Source organism: Podarcis muralis, chromosome 12 (genome assembly GCF_964188315.1).
Source record: "Podarcis muralis chromosome 12, rPodMur119.hap1.1, whole genome shotgun sequence".
Classification (NCBI taxonomy): domain Eukaryota; kingdom Metazoa; phylum Chordata; class Lepidosauria; order Squamata; family Lacertidae; genus Podarcis; species Podarcis muralis.
Window position 1 is genome coordinate 42,998,698 of NC_135666.1, and position 20,060 is coordinate 43,018,757.

At 42.1% G+C, this 20,060-nt stretch overlaps 1 protein-coding gene across 4 annotated transcripts in view; it reads right to left on the minus strand.

Moving 5' to 3' along the window:
* Positions 1–20,060, minus strand: part of NEK10 (NIMA related kinase 10) — a 100,205-nt gene that overhangs the window by 11,707 nt on the left and 68,438 nt on the right. For 3 of the 4 annotated variants that reach the window (XM_028750769.2, XM_028750768.2, XM_077916305.1), the window contains 4 exons: positions 15,251–15,299; positions 14,790–14,827; positions 14,545–14,685; positions 6,500–6,600 (listed from right to left, as the gene is read on the minus strand). In XM_028750769.2, coding sequence (XP_028606602.2) covers positions 6,500–6,600; positions 14,545–14,685; positions 14,790–14,827; positions 15,251–15,299 — 329 coding nt within the window. The remainder of the gene's footprint in view (positions 1–6,499; positions 6,601–14,544; positions 14,686–14,789; positions 14,828–15,250; positions 15,300–20,060) is intronic. The other variant, XM_028750770.2, reaches the window with a different exon arrangement.

The following is a 20,060-nucleotide window of genomic DNA, read 5'->3' on the forward strand; positions in this document are numbered from 1 at the left end:
TGGTAGTATTGTACTTGTACTGGTAGTACTGATGCCCAGTAAAGGTAAAAATGGTAAAGGACCCCTGGATGGTTAAGTCCAGTGAAAGGCGACTGTGGCGTTGTGGTGTTCATCTCGCTTTCAGGCCGAGGGAGCCGGCGTTTGTCCACAGACAGCCTTCTGGGTCACGCGGCCAGCATGACTAAACCACTTGTGGCGCACTTCTGGTGAAGGAAACCAGAGTGCTTGGAAAAGCCGTTTACCTTCCCGCCGCAGTGGTACCTATTTATCTACTCGCACTGGCATGCTTTTGAACTGCTAGGTTGGCAGGAGCTGGGACAGAGCAACGGGAGTTCACCCTGTTGCAGGGATTCGAACCACCAACCTTCCGACTGGCAAGCCCAAGAGGCTCAGTGGTTTAGACCACAGCACCACCTTCGGGAGGACATTCCACAGGCTGGTGCCACAAGAAAAGGCCTTCTCTTTCATACATATGCACTTTTCCTAATGGTGGAAGGTGGAGAATGGCCCTCTCTTCTTCTGAGCAGTTCTGCTGCTCAGTGTTGACAAGTAATTGCCATAACAGAAGGGCACCCCCTGCTCCACCAGGAACCCTGTAGCTTAGGGTGTCTCATCCAATTTCTCCCTGCTGCCATCACCCACTTGCTCTACAGTATACCATTACAGATGTATAATGCTTCAAGTCATGAAGCTGTCTTTAATCTCCATTTAAAAAATCGAGGTCAGGCCCTCATCCTAAGGTTCATAGGACAGGGCAGTCTTCAATTGCCCTTGGTGCCAATTGTTCGTTCGGTTTCAGTGCCAGCGCTTAACCCGCCAAAATCTAAAACAGGAAAGGATAGGAGCAGTTCTGAGAAAGCCTATATTTTGCAACTGAGATAACTTAGACCCGCACGCAAACATGGATTGGGGGGGCGGGCAGCGGCTTCCAGACAGACTTGGGTTCCAGAATCTCTGCTGCTGGAAAGTAAACACTGACAACAGCTGAAGTCGCTGCACACAGCTGATAGAACAAAACACATACTGCTACGTTTTGGCTTGGACTAGAGGCTGCCTAGATTTGTCTGTCACTTAAGGATTATTTGCCAGCCAGAAACCAAAGAAGTTTCCTGCACATGTCCGTGGCAGCAAACCAAGGGCCCGAGAGGCTGGTTGCTCCCTGCTAAGGAAATGGAGCAAAGTTGTCTTGGTGGCTTTTCATTCCTAAATCTGTTTTCAGGGACTCAGATGTCAGATGAGTGGAAATAAGGTAAGAGGTTTACATAATCATTTTTTTAAAAGCTTACATGGGTTTTCCCCCCCTCTCGGATCGGAATGAAACCTGTTGCCATGGAAACGAGATGGGAACGGCTGCTGGAAGCCCAGAACTAACAATGAGAGCTCTCCCCTTATGAACTTCAGCTTCTGCTCGTTAAAGGAGATCTGCAGTTGATAGCTTTAAATAAACATCCTACGTGTTTTAAAGGGCTATATAGAAAAGGAGGAGAGGGGGCAGTTGAAGGCTCCAGGGATGGTCAATGAGCTGTGTGTTTTGCGCTCCTATTTTAAAGACAGCCAAGAATTAATGAACATCCAGTGGAATGCTTAGGTAAATTAGTTCCTTTAGTCAGAAAGAGTAGGCAACTCCACTCAAGGCTTGATAGCGTATTAGGAAAAAAAGTGTGCTTGAGGGAAATGCCCAAGTATTGCTGTCATGTAAACATCACATAATAAGGTCAGAATGATAGGGTCCTCTAATGAGTCTTTTATAGTAGAGGTAATCAACCTTTTGTCTGTTGAGGGCCACATTTTACCCTTTGAGGGTAAAATGTGTTGGGGGCCGCAAGCTGGTGGCGAGTCGATGATGAGCAGAGCCAGAGATAAAAGAGTTATGGATTAACTAATCTGGAATCAAGACTGCTCTGTGTCAATTTGCACCATGCCTACCTCATAATTCTAATAAATCCTATGCAGGCCCCCAAGCAAGTCCTACTGAGGACACCCTACAATAAATACACAGATTATCATCATCATCTTTTAATGCAGCAGACCAGCAGAGCTCTGGAAAGCAAGTGAAAATAATTAGTTTCTTACTTTAGTGTTAATGTAAGGGTGAGTGTGTGTGTGTGTGTGTGTGTGTGTGTGTGTGTTCCACACACTTCCAATTTGTTCACATACAGCTGCAGAAATCAACTTCTTTTCTCATGCAACACAACCAGAAATAAATGTGGGTTTTTTGTGGGTTTTTTTAGTATTTCCATCAAATTAAATAGTGTCCCTGCCTGTTGTTCTGAAACTACATAAAATGGGGGGGGGGGTTTACTTCAAAAAGCTAGGGAAAATGAGGAAACACACAGGAAGGAAGGAGCTTGATGGTATGGGGGAATGGGGCAGAATCACCTGTGCTCTGTGGACAATGATGGGTTTGTTTTTCCAATCTTAAAAGAGTCCACTGGGCAAATTTTCAGCTTAGCATTACAAGCAGAAATTGTGAAAATGTACAGATTTTTATATAAACTTCTCTTCCTAATCCTCCTCTTCCTAAGTGGATGCTAACCTCTTAGAAACACATTTACCAACAGTAGATTCCAACTTAATCACAAAGCAATAACCACATTGGTGAAAAGCAGTACCCTGTGCTATACTATCGAGTCTAATCTAGGGTAGTAATTTTTGCAAATAAATAAATAAATCACATTTGACTTTATGGTTCAGACTGTGAATGAAAGTAGATTTATTTTCCTTGTAGTAGAAAATTAACCTCAGTAAGGAATCTCACCTTTTCTGTATATAATATTGAGGGGGTCCCCCCCCACAAGCCTTTGGATAAATTCCAAAACCTTCCATCCTTTAGCCTTAAAGTGAAGCCACTCCTTTTGGGTGGTACAAATCTGCAACCTTGCAAGTAGGTAACTTAAGAATAGCAAATGCCCCCTTGCACTGACCACGTTGTTAAACCAAGAGAGTTGCTTCACACACTGTGTCCAGGTACAATACTATTGCACCTATAACAGGGTTTGGTTCTATTTCAGTTAGGAGATAATTAGTAAGAAGGAATATTAATGATGTAGCTAAGGAATATATTCCAGGAAAGCTCTGGCTGTATTAACTCAGCTTTGCAGCATGACTTCTGCTCTGGAGGGGGGGGGGGAATTTCATCCATTCAAAAGAGGGAAGTTGGTAAAACTTGATAAAGCAATAGGTCTAAGTTTCAAACAGGGGAAGTAAGAAATCTTACAACGTGTGATAAGACTGCCCTAGCAACTGAGAGGTCACAAACAAAAGAAACATCAAGAAGGGTGAATAACAGGATGGCCACAAAGGCATAAAGGAAAGGTGGTTGAGTGAGAGGCCCAAGATAATGAATGAGGAGAAAGGAGCTGGAGGCGTGGTTAGGAGCTGCACTAGGTCGCTGGTAAATTCAGACGGATGATCTAAATACACAATTGACCATGCATACAGAACGTTTAGGGATGTGGGTAGTGCTGTGGTCTAAACCACAGAGCCTAGGGCTTGCTGATCAGAAGGTCAGCAGTTCGAATCCCTGCGACGGGGTGAGCTCCCGTTGCTCGGTCCCAGCTCCTGCCAACCTAGCAGTCTGAAAGCACATCAAAGTGCAAGTAGATAAATAGGTACCGCTCCAGCGGGAAGGTAAACGGTGTTTCCGTGCGCTGCTCTGGTTCGCCAGAAGCATCTTAGTCATGCTGGCCACGTGACCCGGAAGCTGTACACTGGCTCCCATGGCCAATAAAGCAAGATGAGCGCCGCAACCTCAGAGTTGTCCGCGACTGGACCTAACATGCAGGAGTCCCTTTACCTTTACAGAATGTTTACAGCACAATCCAACATCTATTTACTTAGAAGAGCTGCTGTGTCAAATGAGCCTTGCTCCCTAGCAAATGAGCAGAGTCAGTGAGGACAACATACTAGAATGAAGAGGAAGCTTGAGAAAAGAGGTTTTCAGCAATTTGAGGAAACCAAGAGTAAGTGAAGCCAGGGCCAATGACAGGCAGAGTCTCCCCCCTCCCCAACCACTACCTTGTTGTGAGAAGGCAGGCAGGTGGGGGCTGGCTGAGAGCAGAATGAAGTTAGTGTGGGATGCGATTTATGAGAAGCAGTCGAGTACAACATTCCTTGTAATGCTAGAGAAGACATGCGAGGGAATGTTTGGTCCAGCCAGTCGAAACTTCCTGTTCCTCCTGGCTAGAGCATCCTTCCTTTGCATGTGACAAAAGGTGGGCATGACCTTACCTGTCCAGGTAACAAAAGGACGAGTCACGCAGCACTCCCCTTCTTTTTGACTTTCTTCTTCGTTTGACCAGCTTTTAGCTAGGACTGTTCTGCTAGCTCTCAGCTAGCAGAAGCACTGGGATTACTCCCCCATATGGGATAGATCCACATGTACATATTTGTAGCATATTTGTAATCTGCCTTCAGGGATCCAACTATGAACTGATGTGAGTAAACTTCTTTTATTATCTTTGAATAAGATTGTGGCATGTTTATTCTTTTAAGAGGGATTCAAGGGAATTTGCCAGGAACGTACAATTCAATCTGAGACAGATTGAATTGTATAACAGTGAGAGGCTCACACGGGCCTGCAACCAGCGAACTGCTCTGCATGTAAAAAGGGGAATGTAACTCTGCTACATAAAGGAACTTGCTAGCACAAGCTAGGAAGGATATTAATAAACAATATATCCTCTCCTGCCACCCTGAACATTTCCACAGTTGGGTGGCCCATCCATCCCAATAGACCAGCCTCCACTGTGACTGGAGCACAGCTGAAAGGCTATCCTCATGCTATCTTCTCTTCAACTAATCCATCAATTTAGGCTTATGCATACACAACTTGGGGGGGTGGGACCACCTCAAACTACTGCTTTTGACATCAGCAGGGCTAGAATGTATTCCCAGGTGTGGATTATGATTCCAAAACCTTTTCAGACAGGACCACTTGAGTCCTGTTTACTATCTAGAGGGAATTACAACAGTTAATTTAAACGCTGTTTTACGTTTCTTTTGAAATCGCTGAAATGAAACTGATTTGCCAACTCAAAATGGCATAGCTAACCGTTCTTGTATTGCTCCTGTACAGCCCAAGGCGACCCATAAAGTCTTGTTTAAACACTGAGATTGTGTTACAAGGAAGAAAACTATAGTAGCTTGGAATGCCACCTGCGAAGGAAAGCGTGGCAGCTCAGTGGTAGAGCACATGCTATGCATAATGAAGATGATAATGATAATAATTTTATTTATTATTTGTTTGTCACCCATATGAGTTGCCCCAGCCACTCTGGGTGGCTCCCAACAGAACATTAAAAACACAATAAAACATCAAACATCAAAAACTTCCCTAAACAGGGCTGCCTTCAGATGTCTTTTCTTTCCAGGCAAAAGGTCCCAGGTTTGATCCCCACCAGCTTCAGGGAGGTCTAAGAGAGACCCTTGTCTGAAATCCTGGAGAGCTGCTGAAAGTCAGTGCAGACAATACAAGGCTAGATAGCCTGTCTCAGTATAAGACGACTTTGTGTGTATGTTGGAAACACACGCCAGTACTTGTGGCAGTTAACTTCTTTATGGAATTGCTTGTGCTTTCTGGATGTTGTTCTGCACTATCTTTTTGTAATTTTGGGCCTGGTTGGTGTTTATACTACTGCTGGCTTTTATTAACTATGTTGAGGTTTGTGACTGTAGTGGGTTTTGTTCTATAAGCTGCCGCAAGAGGACTTCTGCACTAAAAATATTTTAAATAAACGAACTAAATATCCAGGGACTCTTGCTTGCTTGGCTGGATGGAAGAAAGAGGTTGTGTGCTTGCAGCTCCTGGAGAAAAGCTGTAGAGCAGCTCTAAACATCTCTGAACCAAAGCATGCGCAGTCGTACCTTGAAAGTCGAACGGAATCCGTTCCGGAAGTCCGTTCGACTTCCAAAACGTTTGGAAACCAAATCACGGCTTCTGATTGGCTGCAGGAAGCTTGTGCAGCCAATCAGAAGCTGTAGAAGCCCCGTCGGACGTTCAGGTTCCAAAAGAACGTTCACAAACCGGAACAATCACTTCCGGTTTGCAACGTTCGGGAGCCAAAGCGTATGAGTTCCAGGGTGTTTGACAACCAAAATACGACTGTATATAAGAAGCTTGAGTACAGAATGACCAGCTGAAGGAATACCAGAACTGGATAAGAAATCGTTCTCAGGAACAGAGATCAAACTACAGAAGCATTAGAGAATACTTTGCTCCATTTTATACAGGGATTTTCCTCCCCCCCCCCCCCAAACTCCTTTCAGTGATAGCCTCCCCCTCTGCCAATGTTCTTTGGATTCTATTTTGGGGGTGAGAATGCAAGATTTGGAGGCAATTAGGGAAAGTCAAAGAATGGAGTTAGATTCCATTCCATTCCTACCTCCCTCTCACACATCTCAAGCACTAGTTAGGAGCAAGAAAACGACTGTGCTGCACAGACAGAGCAATAAAAACAGGGACGATGGCTTGCACTAGAACAACATAATCAAAACGTACCTGAGTGATGTAGATAATCTTATGCAGCTGAATTAGAATCTGTTGAATAGGATCGCTGATCTGACGCACCTTCCGTTGTGACACAGCAATGCCTGCAGATGCTGCAGATGATAATGCTACAATCAGCAGTGAGAACCCATTTGCTGGCCTCAGTGTCTCTCTCATATGCAGAAGTGGAAGCCGGGGAGGGAGGAAAGAAAGGGAGTAAAGCATTTGGATTTTGCAGTTGGCCAGTGAATCAAATGCTTCCTCCCCATCTTACGATACGGAAATTTAACTTTATATCAGGAATTCAAAAAACAAAGCATTTCTGACATTTTCCCAATAGGAAAGAGAAACAAGTAATCACCATAAACAGGGCAAAAAAATGCACTAAAAATTGAGGCCACTTCCATAAAGTTTGTCAAATCACAATTTTTGCACAGATTTTTAGCATGCATGGGGGATGACAAAAGCCATTTTCAATCTTTGAAATCTGTATGGCAATATCATTTTATGTGTGCTTTGCAAGCAGATGAAAAAATCCATGAAAGCAATTCAACTTTATTCACAGTGTTGCATAAAAAGAGTATATTTTAATCTTCCCATTTTTGTTTTCTGGCTCAGTACCATGGAATATATGCTGCAAAACTTACAAATAGCTTGTTGTTTGAGGAAGGTTAGTGTACTAGTCGACACAAATAACAATTCCTGCACAGGACTTAAAATACAACTTCCTTAAAAAGGTATGATGTCTACAGCGTATGTGCACATATATCAAGTTAGCACCAGTCCCTTTCCCCCCTGCACACACACTGATATTTAAAATTAGAACCTGTCAGGAGACGAGGTCCCTAATTCTTACTTTCGTGACACAGTTACATTACTACGACGTGGTTTTCTCTCATCTTTTTTGCATGTTTAGATGCGATACCACCTCCACATGACAGAATGTAAATCTGCTAGCAGCGAAACACTAATTCACACATTTAAATAAGGGTAGAAAAATATAATCTCTAAAACATCATGCTGAATTCTAGAATCATAGACTTGCAGAGCTGGAGAGGGACCACAAGCATCACCTAGTTCAACCCTCTGCAATATTAGAATTCGAGATAAGCTGGAACGTACTTTTGCATTTAAGACTCGCTGGTGGAAATGTGTCATTGAGAAGCAGACAAGCCCAAAGAATGGTGTTTGTGACTGGCAGGGACAGCGTGTCCCGTTTCTCTGCTTGTGGCAAAGCCGAAATGTGCAACCTACCCTGCTGGTGCCACACTGCCCCACAAGCCTTCCTTAACTGTACTGAGCCGCGGTGGCAGCTTCCAGTGAGATTTTGTGAGATCTTGTTCGCTCTGTGAGAAGTCGTGAGATTTAGGTAGTGGAGGGGTGCCACCTTTTGGACATCTTCCACTAGAAACAGCTGCCTGTCAGGGAGCGTGCTGAGGAGGGCTGCACTGAGGAGCAATTGTGGGAGCCTCCCCCTCCCCCTGCTCCTGATATCTTCCCAGGAGTAGAAGGAGAAGTCTAGATTTGGAACAGTGGTTTGCAGAGGGACATGGTTCAGAAGGCAGAAGCTGGGAAATACTGAATGGGGAACAGCTAGGAGACGAAACACTGGGAGAGAGGGGGTTAACAGATTCACAGTCTCTGGACAGCATTCACACACACACACCTTCTCCAAAGTCAGGGAGAGTGCAGAAAGTGTCACAACAGAAAGAACAGAGGATAAAAGCTCAGATTACAAAATAAAGAAGTGACGTAGATTAATAGGGATGGAAGGGGGTGTGATCCTTAACTGGGAGCACCGCCATTCCTAGGAGATGGGTTCTTTGTTCTCTAGCTGTGATTATTAAAGTTTCTAACTGGTAAGAAGACTAATTTTCCTTTGTTCTGCTAATCCACTGCCATGGGGGGGGGGGGAGGAAGCTGATTCCCCGAAGCCTGACACTGCCTCACCCTGTCTCATGGGCAGGCCAACCCTGTGACTGGGAGAGCACCTTTGAATTGATCATGGTCTTATCATCATCATTATTATCATCATCTAAGAATGTTGGGAATTTCCGTCTCTTGGCAGCATGGAGCCAGCATGGTGTAGTGGTTAAGAGCGGTGGACTCGTAATCTGGTGAACGGGGTTCGCTTCCCTGCTCCTCCACATGCAGCTGCTGGGTGACATTGGACTAGTCACACTTCTCTGAAGTCTCTCAGCCTCACTCACCTCACAGAGTGTTTGTTGTGGAGGAGGAAGGGAAAGGAGATTGTTAGCTGCTTTGATACTCCTTAAGGGGAGTGAAAGGCAGGATATCAAGTCCAAACTCTTCTTCTTCTTGGCGTGGAATCAGAGCATTATTGCCAAGAGGGAAGTATAAGGCAACTTAAATACTGAGTTGGGAAGGAGTGTGCCCTGCTGCCTACAAGTCAGAACTGAAGCCAGCATGATAATGATAGCAACTGGGTCAAAAGCGATGGCACAATAAGGTCTTTATGAAGATGATGCTTCTTTGAAGTGAGGCTAAGAATATTCCTTTGAAAAACTTAGGATCCTTCACTTATATTCCATGCATAATGTATCAAATAAGTTGTCACTGATGATGTTAAGTAAGAAAGGGAATGTAGATGAAAATGAAAACCCTTGAATCATTCCGTAAAAGAGTCACTGAAATTATCGCTTGAGTCCCAATCCAGCAGCCTAATGTGAAAGTGGAGAAAACCTCAAAGTTCCCAAAGTTAAGCCAAGGCCTCCAAAAAAAGAAAAAGAAGAAGAAAAAGCCTGGCATAAAGACATATGAGCACACTTGCATTCTGCACTCTTGATTCTGGGAAATATATCATTTTTTCCCTCCTAACTCATTTCCCAGAAGGAGTTAAACCAACAACCACAAGTACAGCGTTTCTAGCAATTGAGAGTTTGAACATACTCAAAAACCTTCACTGCTAATAAGTGTTGGAAATGTAAAGAAACAGAGGCTACCTTTTATCATATGTGGTGGGAATGCAAGATGGTTTTTAAAAAAAGGGAAATGATCTATAATGAAATGAAAAATATGTTCAGAATAACCTTTGTTAAAAAACCAGAAGCGTTTCTATTAGGTATTGTAGGAGTGGAGATCCCAAAACCCCTCCTCCTGTGGAAGAGGAAAGGTGGTATTTCGCTAGGGGAGAATGTTATGGCCTGATGGGTGATTTCGCCCAATGGGAAGAGGTGGTGACAGGCTATTTAAGCTTGCTCCGCCCCCGCCCCTTCCCTCTTTTTTATTCAGCATTTATTTATTTAATAAATATAACCTATTTATCCACATTTGGTTGTCTTGACTCTTCTTCCTGGTGTGCTGACAGAGAGAGAGAGAGAGAGAGAGGAGAAACTGAGGTGATGATGTAGTTCCACGATATGAGTTTTTCTAAGCTTTGGCAAATTGTTGGGAAAAACTCAAACCTATCCCCAGAATTCTATTAAAAAAAGAAAAAGTCTCGGAAAGACCCAGCCCAACCCAAATTAAAATGGGCAGGGTTTGAACTGTTTTATCAACTAAAAAGTCATAATAAATAAAAAGAGGCTTGCAGGTTTTCTGAGGGAAAAAAGGTAAGAATCAAAAGGAATCTAAGCATCATGCCTTTGTCAAAGTCCAGTCACTGTACCAACAAGACCTATGGCATTATTGTGTGACAAAGCTTAAAAGAGGCATTTTGTGGGGCTTGGCAGAGCTTTACACTTGACCGATCCCAATATTTCCTTCCCTTTTGGGCACTGATTGTGCAGAAAGATTCTGCTGCTAATACTATTCTTGAAAAGATGAACATTCCCTTCAATATCTCTGAAGAATGGTACTGCCATTGCTAGCCGAAACTCCTTTGTAACGTCTCTCAATACGATTTCACATCAAGATCAGGTGTTGTGCAGCTTGGCCAACAATTAATTCACTTACCCAAGCAAACTATTTCTGCTAAGCAATTCAGCAAAGCATACAATACAAATGGCAGACGGTAGAAGTATTGAGAATTTAACAATGCACAGATAAACAGAATAGGCACTGGCCACTTAAATTAAAAATGTCATCATAACTGAGCACCACTCAAGGGAAAATATTAATCCAAGCTCTAAGAATCAGTGGAAGAATATTGCTTGTTCAACCTGTTGATAATCAAAAATAGTTAAATAATAAACTATGAGGCATTCATTGATGAAGCAAAATATAGGTAAAGGTAAAGGGACCCCTGACCATTTGGTCCAGTCGTGATATACCGGCTGACAAACAAAAGTAGGATCTAGCAAGCAAAATACCATAAGGTTCTAATTATTGCATATATAAAGGTCATATTTATTCCATATGTCTTATGGCGTCCCCGTGAGCATCAACAATGCACAAATATCTGCAAATTTTAATTGGATGCATCACATTTGAATCACTCTTTGAAAGGGTATTGTCTCCCATCTTCTTAGGTGGGGCAGGAGAAGGGAACCCCTTATAAATGCAACATATATCTACTAGTCCTTGTTTCATGAAATAGGATCAGGGTTACTAATAAGGAGTTTTTTGCGTTATGGCAAAAAGAATAATGTCCTCTGCATTTGGGTATTTGTAACTTGAGTAAGGTGCCCTGATCTGCCAACAGGCCATCTGGCAAGCGAAGAGATTAGCAGCATAAACACGAGTACAATTTCTCATGCATTCTTCTGTTCCTGTGTTGGAACTCCATCGTTGCTTTTCTTGCTAAGTTTGTTCTGGGATCTGCCTGTGTAACGGGTTGGATGAGGGCAAATAAACTGAAACTGAATCCTGATAAGAGATGCTGTAGCTTGGTGGTGTCTGGATCTTAGAAATATGAGAATGACTTGCTCTTGACAGGGTTTCAGGTACATAATCTGGGGGTGCTCTCTAATACGACCACAACACTTGGCCACAGTGACCCACCCTCTGATAACCTCCCATCCTGGCTTACTAGATTGCATTCAACATAGGGCTGCTCTTCCAGGTGTCTTAGAAACTGCAGCTGATGCAAAAAAAAATTATAATAATTTTATGAAAATTAATTATTTATATCCCCACCCATCTGGCTGGGTTTCCCCAGCCACTCTGGGCAGCTTCCAACAAAAGATTAAAAATACATTAAAACATCAGTCATTAAAAACTTCCCTAAAGAGGACTGCCTTCAGATGTCTTCTAAAAATCAGATAACTGTTTATTTCCTTGACATCTGATGGGAGGGCGTTCCACAGGGTGGGTGCCACTACCGAGAAGGCCCTCTGCCTGGTTCCCTGTAACCTCACTTCTCACAGTGAGGGAACCGCCAGAAAGCCCTCAGAGCTGGGCCTCAGTGTCCGGGCTGAACGATGGGGCTAGAGACGCTCCTTTAGGTATACTGGGCCAAGGCCGTTTAGGGCTTTAAAAGTCAGCACCAACACTTTGAATTGTTCTCGGAAACGTACTGGGAGCCAATGCAGGTCTCTCAGGACCGGTGTTATATTGTCTTGGCGGCCACTCCCAATCACCAGTCTAGCTGCCGCATTCTGGATTAGTTGTAGTTTCCGGGTCACCTTCAAAGATAGCCCCACATAGAGCGCATTGCAGTAGTCCAAGCGGGAAATAACCAGAGCATGCACCACTCTGGTGAGACTGTCTGTGGGCAGGTAGGGTCTCAGCCTGCGTACCAGATGGAGCTGGTAGACAAGCTGCCCTGGACACAGATTTGACCTGTGCCTCCATGGACAGCTGTGAGTCCAAAATGACTCCCAGGCTGCATACCTGCTCCCTCAGGGGCACAGTTGCCCCATTCAGAACCAGTCCCCCACACCTGCCCGCCCCCTGTCCCCCAAAAACTGTACTTCTGTCTTGTCAGGATTCAGCCTCAATCTGTTAGTGATGTCACCGGCCAAAACAATGTGGCGCTGGTCCTTCAAGTTTCTCACTGGCTACCAAATAGTTTCTGGTCTGAATTCATGGTTCCACAAATGACATGTAAAGCCCTAAGGGGCTTGGGAACTATACGTGAGTGAGCACCTCTCTATATATATATATTCCTGCTTGTGAGCTGAGATGTTCTGGGGAGGACCTGCCACTGGAACATGCACGCTCGGTGTTAACATGTGGGTAGGCCTTTTCCACCGTGGTACCCCAGTACTCTCCAAGTGTGGCTGACACCCATGCTACCGAAATCCAGGTGCCATGTGAAACTTGGGCATTGGTGCTGTGTTTGATATTGTTGATCCTGTTTTATTGTATTTTCTCTGCAGTATTATTATTTTTTAAGAACTGAGATGTTGTCATTTTATTGATTTTATTGTGATGCACCCAGGATACAAATAACCTAAATAAATAAATACAGGTTCTTCAGCACCTATGAAAGGTCAGACTGTCTGGTAGTGTTAAGACTAGCAATAAGCTAGGTTTATTTTAAGGGCTACGGTAGAAGGAGGCAACTAGCAGCTCTCAGAGGCTACATCTTTTTTGAAATATTTCAAAATCATATTCCTTGTCATGAAACCCATAGTAAGACACAGGCAATGGGACCTTTAAGCCTTCCCCCTTTCAGTGTGAAAAGCAAGACCGTAAGTCTTCCCCTTATTTAACAGCAATTAGAAGATGAGGTGCAAAAAAAAAAAAAAAGGCCTGGAGGAGTGCCAAGCTATGTTGCACTTAATTGCATGTGGGAAAATAATATTCTTTGTGACAATGCAGTGTCGTAGGGGCAATTTTCAGAAGTGCCAGGAGTTGGGGGCATTGAGCCACTGCTGCTGTAGGGGGAAAGCAGCAAGTGGGAGAAAGATAAACCTACCCCAGGGGCTTCTCAACTGAAAATAATGCCACTCCCCCCAAAGTGATTTTCAGAAAGAAAGAAAGAAAGAAAGAAAGAAAGAAAGAAAGAAAGAAAGAAAGAAAGAAAAGAAAGAAAGAAAGTAAGTCATCAGATTTTCTTTACATGCAGTTTCATGTGTTGGGTAATTTCACCCTGACAGCATCTCTGCTGTTGTTCTTACTAGAGAAGTCTGGGAGGGAGTTAGTTAAAAAGACTTTTTCCTGAGTCTTGGAGTTAGCAGTTGACATACAGAATAAGGCCTTGGCTGTTGTTCACACTGAGGAGGAGAGTATTCACAAGCCCTTTGCTGATATCTTGTCTCGTATGTAAATCTTTGCTGCAGATCTAGAGTTTCTGGCCCTTCGAACCCTGGTTCCATTTAAAATATGGATCTTGTTAAAAAGTAATTTTCAGCCAAGGTGCTGCACAGTGCTCTTTTTCTTTAAAAAAATATTTAGGGATACTCTCATTTTGACTCAAGAAAATCACCATTTTATAGTTCAAATCAGGGGAAATGAATATAGTAAATGGACAAAAGTACAAAGATTCACAAAATGTTTAGGGGTATGCGTACCCCTGAGTCCCCCCCAGAATAAAGCACTGGTGCTACACAATAGATCTTATCGTTGAAAGAGAGGACTAGGTAGGTAAAGGTAAAGGACCCCTGGACGGTTAAGTCCAGTCAAAGGTGACTATGGGATTGCGGAGCTCATCTCGCTTTCAGGCCGAGGGAGCCGGCATTTGACCACAGACAGCTTTCCTGGTCATGTGGCCAGCATGACTAAACCGCTTCTGGCACAACAGAACACCATAATGGAAACCAGAGCGCATGGAAACACTGTTTACCTTCACGCCACAGTGGTACCTATTTATCTACTCGCACTGGCATGCTTTCAAACTGCTAGGTTGGCAGGAGCTGGGACACAGCAATGGGAGCTCACTCGTTCGTGGAGTTTCGAATAGAGGGCTACAGAGTCATGGATTGGTTGGACGCGGTGGAATTGTGGGAGGAACCAGCTGGGGAAACACCGAGGAAAGAGAGCTCAAAACCCGGGGAGAGGTGGTAGTTGGAAACATCTGAAGGGCACCAGCCTGATGAAGGCTGCTGTAAAGCTCCAGGGATCTCTGGGAAACTCTTGACTTGAATTTCCTGAGTTTTTTTTATCCATGTATTTCTTTCTATTCAAGAATACATCTACACTATTCCTAAACTGGAAAGGAATCTTTGTTCTGTTATAACTTTGAGTGCAAAAATTATACTATTAAGTACTACCATGATCTTTCAGATTGCGGAGAATCACAGCTGGTAGGCTATGGGACTTCCACCCTGTTACTAACGAGTCCTCTATTTTCTGAACGTGGGCCCTGAACATGAGCGAAGGAGCTTTCAGAAGCAGATCAAAGGGCAGCAAAGCTGAAGGAATAAAAGAAGAAACTGAGTGTGAAACTATAACAAACTTTAAATGAGTGCAGAAACGGCAAGAAGTATTTCCATTGTAGTTGCAGGTGTGAAATTACCTGGTCTCGGTCTGGATCCTGGCAGTCCAATATAATCTCTGTAAAACAGAAAGTATATTGATTAAAAAAAATTCCAACAATCCTTGTATTAGAAACTCAACGTGGTATTCCGGGTCTGGTCAGTTTCTGGGTGGGAGGTTGCTAACGGCTACCGATAGGGCCTTCTCGGTAGTGGCGCCTGCCCTGTGGAACCACCAACAAAGCAAATTTGCTGGGATGTAATTTTGTGAAGCTTTTTTAAAAAAATACATGAAAAACCTTGATGGTTTTGGCCTTTACAAGCAAAGATTTCAGAGGTGCCCATGCAATCTTAAGTGCTGGTAAGGACATCCAGTGTGATTTCAACATCCTGGAAAATATTTCCTAATTTTGAACATTTCTACGTTCTGCAGTATTGTACAGTCACAGCTTTGGAGAACTCAAGATTAAAGCTGGCCAAAGATTTTACATTGCAAGCTTACCTTGCGTTAGTCTGTCTTTCAGAAGCGCTGAAGCTTCGTTTTATAATACCTGTAATGAAAGCACAATTGATATATTCTTAACGCTGGAAATATTTTCAGATGCCAGAAATAGATTCAGTCTCCCAACATTTTTATCCTATCATAGCAACTTTTAAAAGAAACTGGTAATAAAAAATAGCTCTAAAAATAAAGTGAACCAATATGTATGCAGTGCATAATGATTCACACAAATTCTAAATATCACATTTTAATCAGGCTAGTGAACCGTAAGAAAATTCTACTAGCTTGCCAAAACAGCTGTGTGCAAACCTACTAAATTGCTTTCATTATAAAATGCATTTCTACCCCACTCTTTTGGAAAGGACTTTTCAGGCAATATTTCTTTCCGTCAGTGTCTAAAGAGTCTATTGCAATTTTTACATAGCTATCACTTCTTGTAATCTGTTTATTATTTTTGTAACATTGATACTCAAATAACACAATATATTATGTTTCTTTTTTATGTCCCCAAAGGAGCTGTCTTTTGGTGTCTGTCGTGTTACTGGTAGAATTAATTTTAAAGTAACTGAATAATGTTAATGCCCTCTCCTCTATTATATCACCAATTATTTTTTGAAATTTTGATTCTTTTCATAACCATCATTCAATTTATCAAGTACCCACTTTCTTAGTTTAAAACAACTAAAGCAATTGTCATCTTTGACTATTACCTCTCTCCATTATTTTCATATGATAACATTCTGTTGTCTTCGACAGACCTAAACAGAGACCTAATCACAGATCTGGGTAGCCAAACATAATATGGAATGGATAACAGGATTGGGGAACCTGTGGCACAGAAGATATTGGTGGACTAGAACTCCCATCATCCATGACCACTTGCTGTTTCTGGGACTGATGGGAGTTGGAATCCAAGGACAACTCGAGGGCAGGAGGAGACACAAGGAATGTACAGGCCCTCTTACATTACACTTTTGAAGCAGCGTCCAAATATTCTTGCGTGGGACCGGGTACACCCTTAACTACATTAAAACACCATAAATCAGTTTTCAGTTGTTTCAAAACAAGTGAGTCTGGTATGAATAATTTTGTCTGCATTCTTGTGATCTGTTCTCATTATATAGACTTTGCTCAGCTGCCTTTAAAACCTAGCTTCAGTGCGAATTAGAAGGTTCTGATGTGATAGACCGGTCAGAAAGAATACGTCATCACAATAGTATAATAACTAACATCTTCAGAGAATCAAGAGCACGGAAGTTCACCTCCATGTTCACAGGTTTTATTTAATGAATTCAGGGCAAGGCGCTTGATCTCATTTGTGTCCTATTGGCTGCTCTCCAAGGTAATCTAGGGCACATTGAATAAAAACAATTTCACAGCACACTCTGAGAAAAAGAGAGAAGAGCTAACGAGAGAGAAAATGTATCTAAAACATTTATTGTTTGGAAAGCTTCACAGTTGATTGTCAAGAGTTGCACTACTCAAAGAAGAGACACTTAGATTTAGCAATTGTTTTCCTTGGCAAATAGAAGGGGGAAAGCATTATTTTTTCTCATTCTTAGCTCTATTCTATTTGCACTTGTTAGTTCTTTTATTGTATCATAAACACAAACAATAAACAACAGCCCCACTTTTCTTCTCCCAAAGGCAGGCACAAATTGTTCCAAGCACTTGAGCATAATCCATAAAGTGTGAATAAGTTGCTATTAAATTAGGCAGGGTGGGGAGACATATTATTTACGCTTGAGCTCAAATTTAGTTTTGTCTGGAACCATTTTGTAACCTAGACCAAGTGGTCAGAAATTAACGAGAGGCTGGAAAGGGAACATAAATGCCTCTGGATGGAATGGGACTTGCCCACTGGCATGTGAAAAGACCTAGAAGTCAGATGTGTGTGAAATCAAGTTTTAGATATCTCGTAGACATGCAAGTAAAAAGCACGTTTTCTTACAGTGATCACAAATTGGTTTGGGGGTGGGGGATATTGGACCATCATAAGACACTGTGTGTGTGTGTTCCTTTTCCCATCCCTGAACCCCAAATTTCAGTTCAAAGGAGAAGAAGGCACATTGAAACTTGCAAAGAGCAATGCATATTTTTATGGGCTAATCATGTAACATTTAGTTTAGTGCTATTAGTGTGGCCGATACTGTGGTAAATACAGAAATGGCACTGCTTGCTATCCATTAAACTTGCAGTATGTTATGGAAAACTATCAAGGAATCCATGTGTGATTGTTTCATTACTCATAAAGCTTTCTATAAATACTTGTCGGAGTTATTTGTATCTACTCCTGTTGGACTTCAGCAAACTTAAATAGACTGACCCATCCTGGAGGGTGGGGCGGGGGGGGGGTTAAACTGGGATTTTGTTTCCGTATTTTTCCCGTTTTTGTGATTGTTATATAATGGAAATTAGTAAAACCATATTTATTTTTAAAAGTCAAAAAAGGACAGACTTACAATCTAAACAAAACTTAAGTGACACAGTTTGACAAGAGAGTATAAAGGAGGAAAGTTTTTTAATTGCAGAAAACAGGAGGAAATGACAGGAGGCCATAAAAACCACCCAGTCCTACCATAACAAACTCTTAGACAATAGCATACAGTACCTAGTGGGATCCATCAATACGTCAGCGTTCATGTAAAACGTAATCTAAAATGTGTGATTCTTCTATAATTATTTTCTGAGCCCTGCAGCGCTACAGTTCTAGAAATGTTGACTGGAATTAATGAGTTTATAGGTAACTGGTGAGACCTTATTATTTTTGTTAATGTGAGTGAAGAGTCTCAAGCAAAGAGATAGGTGGCATTCAAATGTGGTTTTTTTTTTTAAAAAACACACACAAAACTATATAGATCAATGTGGCAATTAAAACTGCATAAGCAAACACTTTATCTGTCACAACAGGTATTGGATCCACTTGATCAGACCTGACGTAAGAGAGAAAGCTGATTGCCTAAAAGGGACCTGATGCTTTCTAAAACATTAATACAAAGGTGTAAAGACGCAGAAGAAGGCTTTAAAGGCAGTCTATTATTTCTAATTTGGACAGATAGTTAAATTGCCATAAGTATAAATTGCCATAAGTATAAATATTTTCTGTATCTAAGAGAGTGGGGAAATTAATTCATATTAATACATCTGAAAAATGTCATTCTGAAAGGAAATTAGTGGGGGGGGGGTCCCCACAAACGTTAGCTTTAAGTATTCCTAATTGACATTTATACTCATGTGAACATTTTACCAAAGAATGAAATTCCACAAGACCATAATCCTAAATTTTTCAAATAATGTCTATATTCACATATTGTTTCTTTCTACATATTTTTGAGCCTTTTTCTCCCCCCCCCCTTTTATTTGCATCACTTTATTTCTTTATAATTGAAACATTTTCGGAAAGTAAAGGCCATAATCATATTGCAGACCATAGAATCTGGCTTCCATCACTGAACCCACTGCCTGACTCAGAACTTCAGCTTTCATTTTAAAAAGCAAAGCACACTTTTTCTATCCTTCCTATCTGGGTAAGAAAATCATTAAATACGAACGCACAGAATCTCAAGGTAATATACATGATTCTAAGACCAAGGCTTGGGATTGTTTCTACATGACTTTCCACTAACCAACGTCTTATTGCTCATTATTCACATCTTTTGTTGAAAAACAAGGGGGAAAGAACAGAAGATGTATGCAGTTCTAATTACCATATTTTTTGCTCTATAAGACTCAATTTTTCCCTCCTAAAAAGTAAGGGGAAATGTGTGTGCGTCTTATGGAGCGAATGCAATCTGCGCAGCTATCCCAGAAGCCAGAAAAGCAAGAGGGATTGCTGCTTTCACTGCATAACGATCCCTCTTGTTGTTCTGGCTTCTGAGATTCAGAATGTTTTTTTTCTTGTTTTCCTCCTCCAAAAACTAGTTGCGTCTTATGGTCTGGTGCGTCTTATAGAGCGAAAAATACAGCACTTTGTGCTAAATACGATCTGGCACATTTTGATTTCTGGTTGCAGAATTTTCTCAAGTGGGGAATTTTAGACTTTCTAAATACAAGTGTTCTGTATCTTAATCTAACATCCTGCTGCAACCATGAGACGCCAAGATCTGTGACTTGGTTTCCCCTCATCTATTCAGCCTCAGAGGTTTGTAGTGCAACACAGTTTGAGTTCACCTTGAATTAGAAAAGAGCTGCTGCGTTCTTCATCTAATCTTGCATGTTTCTAGACGGACCAATGCTTCAATGAACAGCATTGCACCATGTGGTCGTTGTTGTTTTTTATCATGCACACAACTTATTAAGACTCTTCCCCCAAATAGTTCCTTCCAATCTGAGATGTATTCACAGTTCTCAAGCTAAGCATCCATTGGATGTACAGCGGTACCTCGGGTTACATACGCTTCAGGTTACATACGCTTCAGGTTACAGACTCCGCTAACCCGGAAATATTACCTCGGGTTAAGAACTTTGCTTCACGGTGAGAACAGAAATCGCGCGGCAGCAGAGGGAGGCCCCATTAGCTAACGTCGTGCTTCAGGTTAAGAACAGTTTCAGGTTAAGAACGGACCTCCGGAACGAATTAAGTACTTAACCAGAGGTAGCACTGTAACACTAAACACAGCTACACACACCCCTCTCATTCTTCAGCACTGTTGTGAGAAGAACAGAAGCTTGTGCTTGTTTTCAACTAATCGCAGCTACTTGTTTCACCTGGAGTAAGAACTGTGGTTAGCTTTAACAGTGATTCTGGAGAATATACCAGAATCATGAACCATGGTTTGAAGCTGGCTTATTTCCCAACATCTGGGGTTAA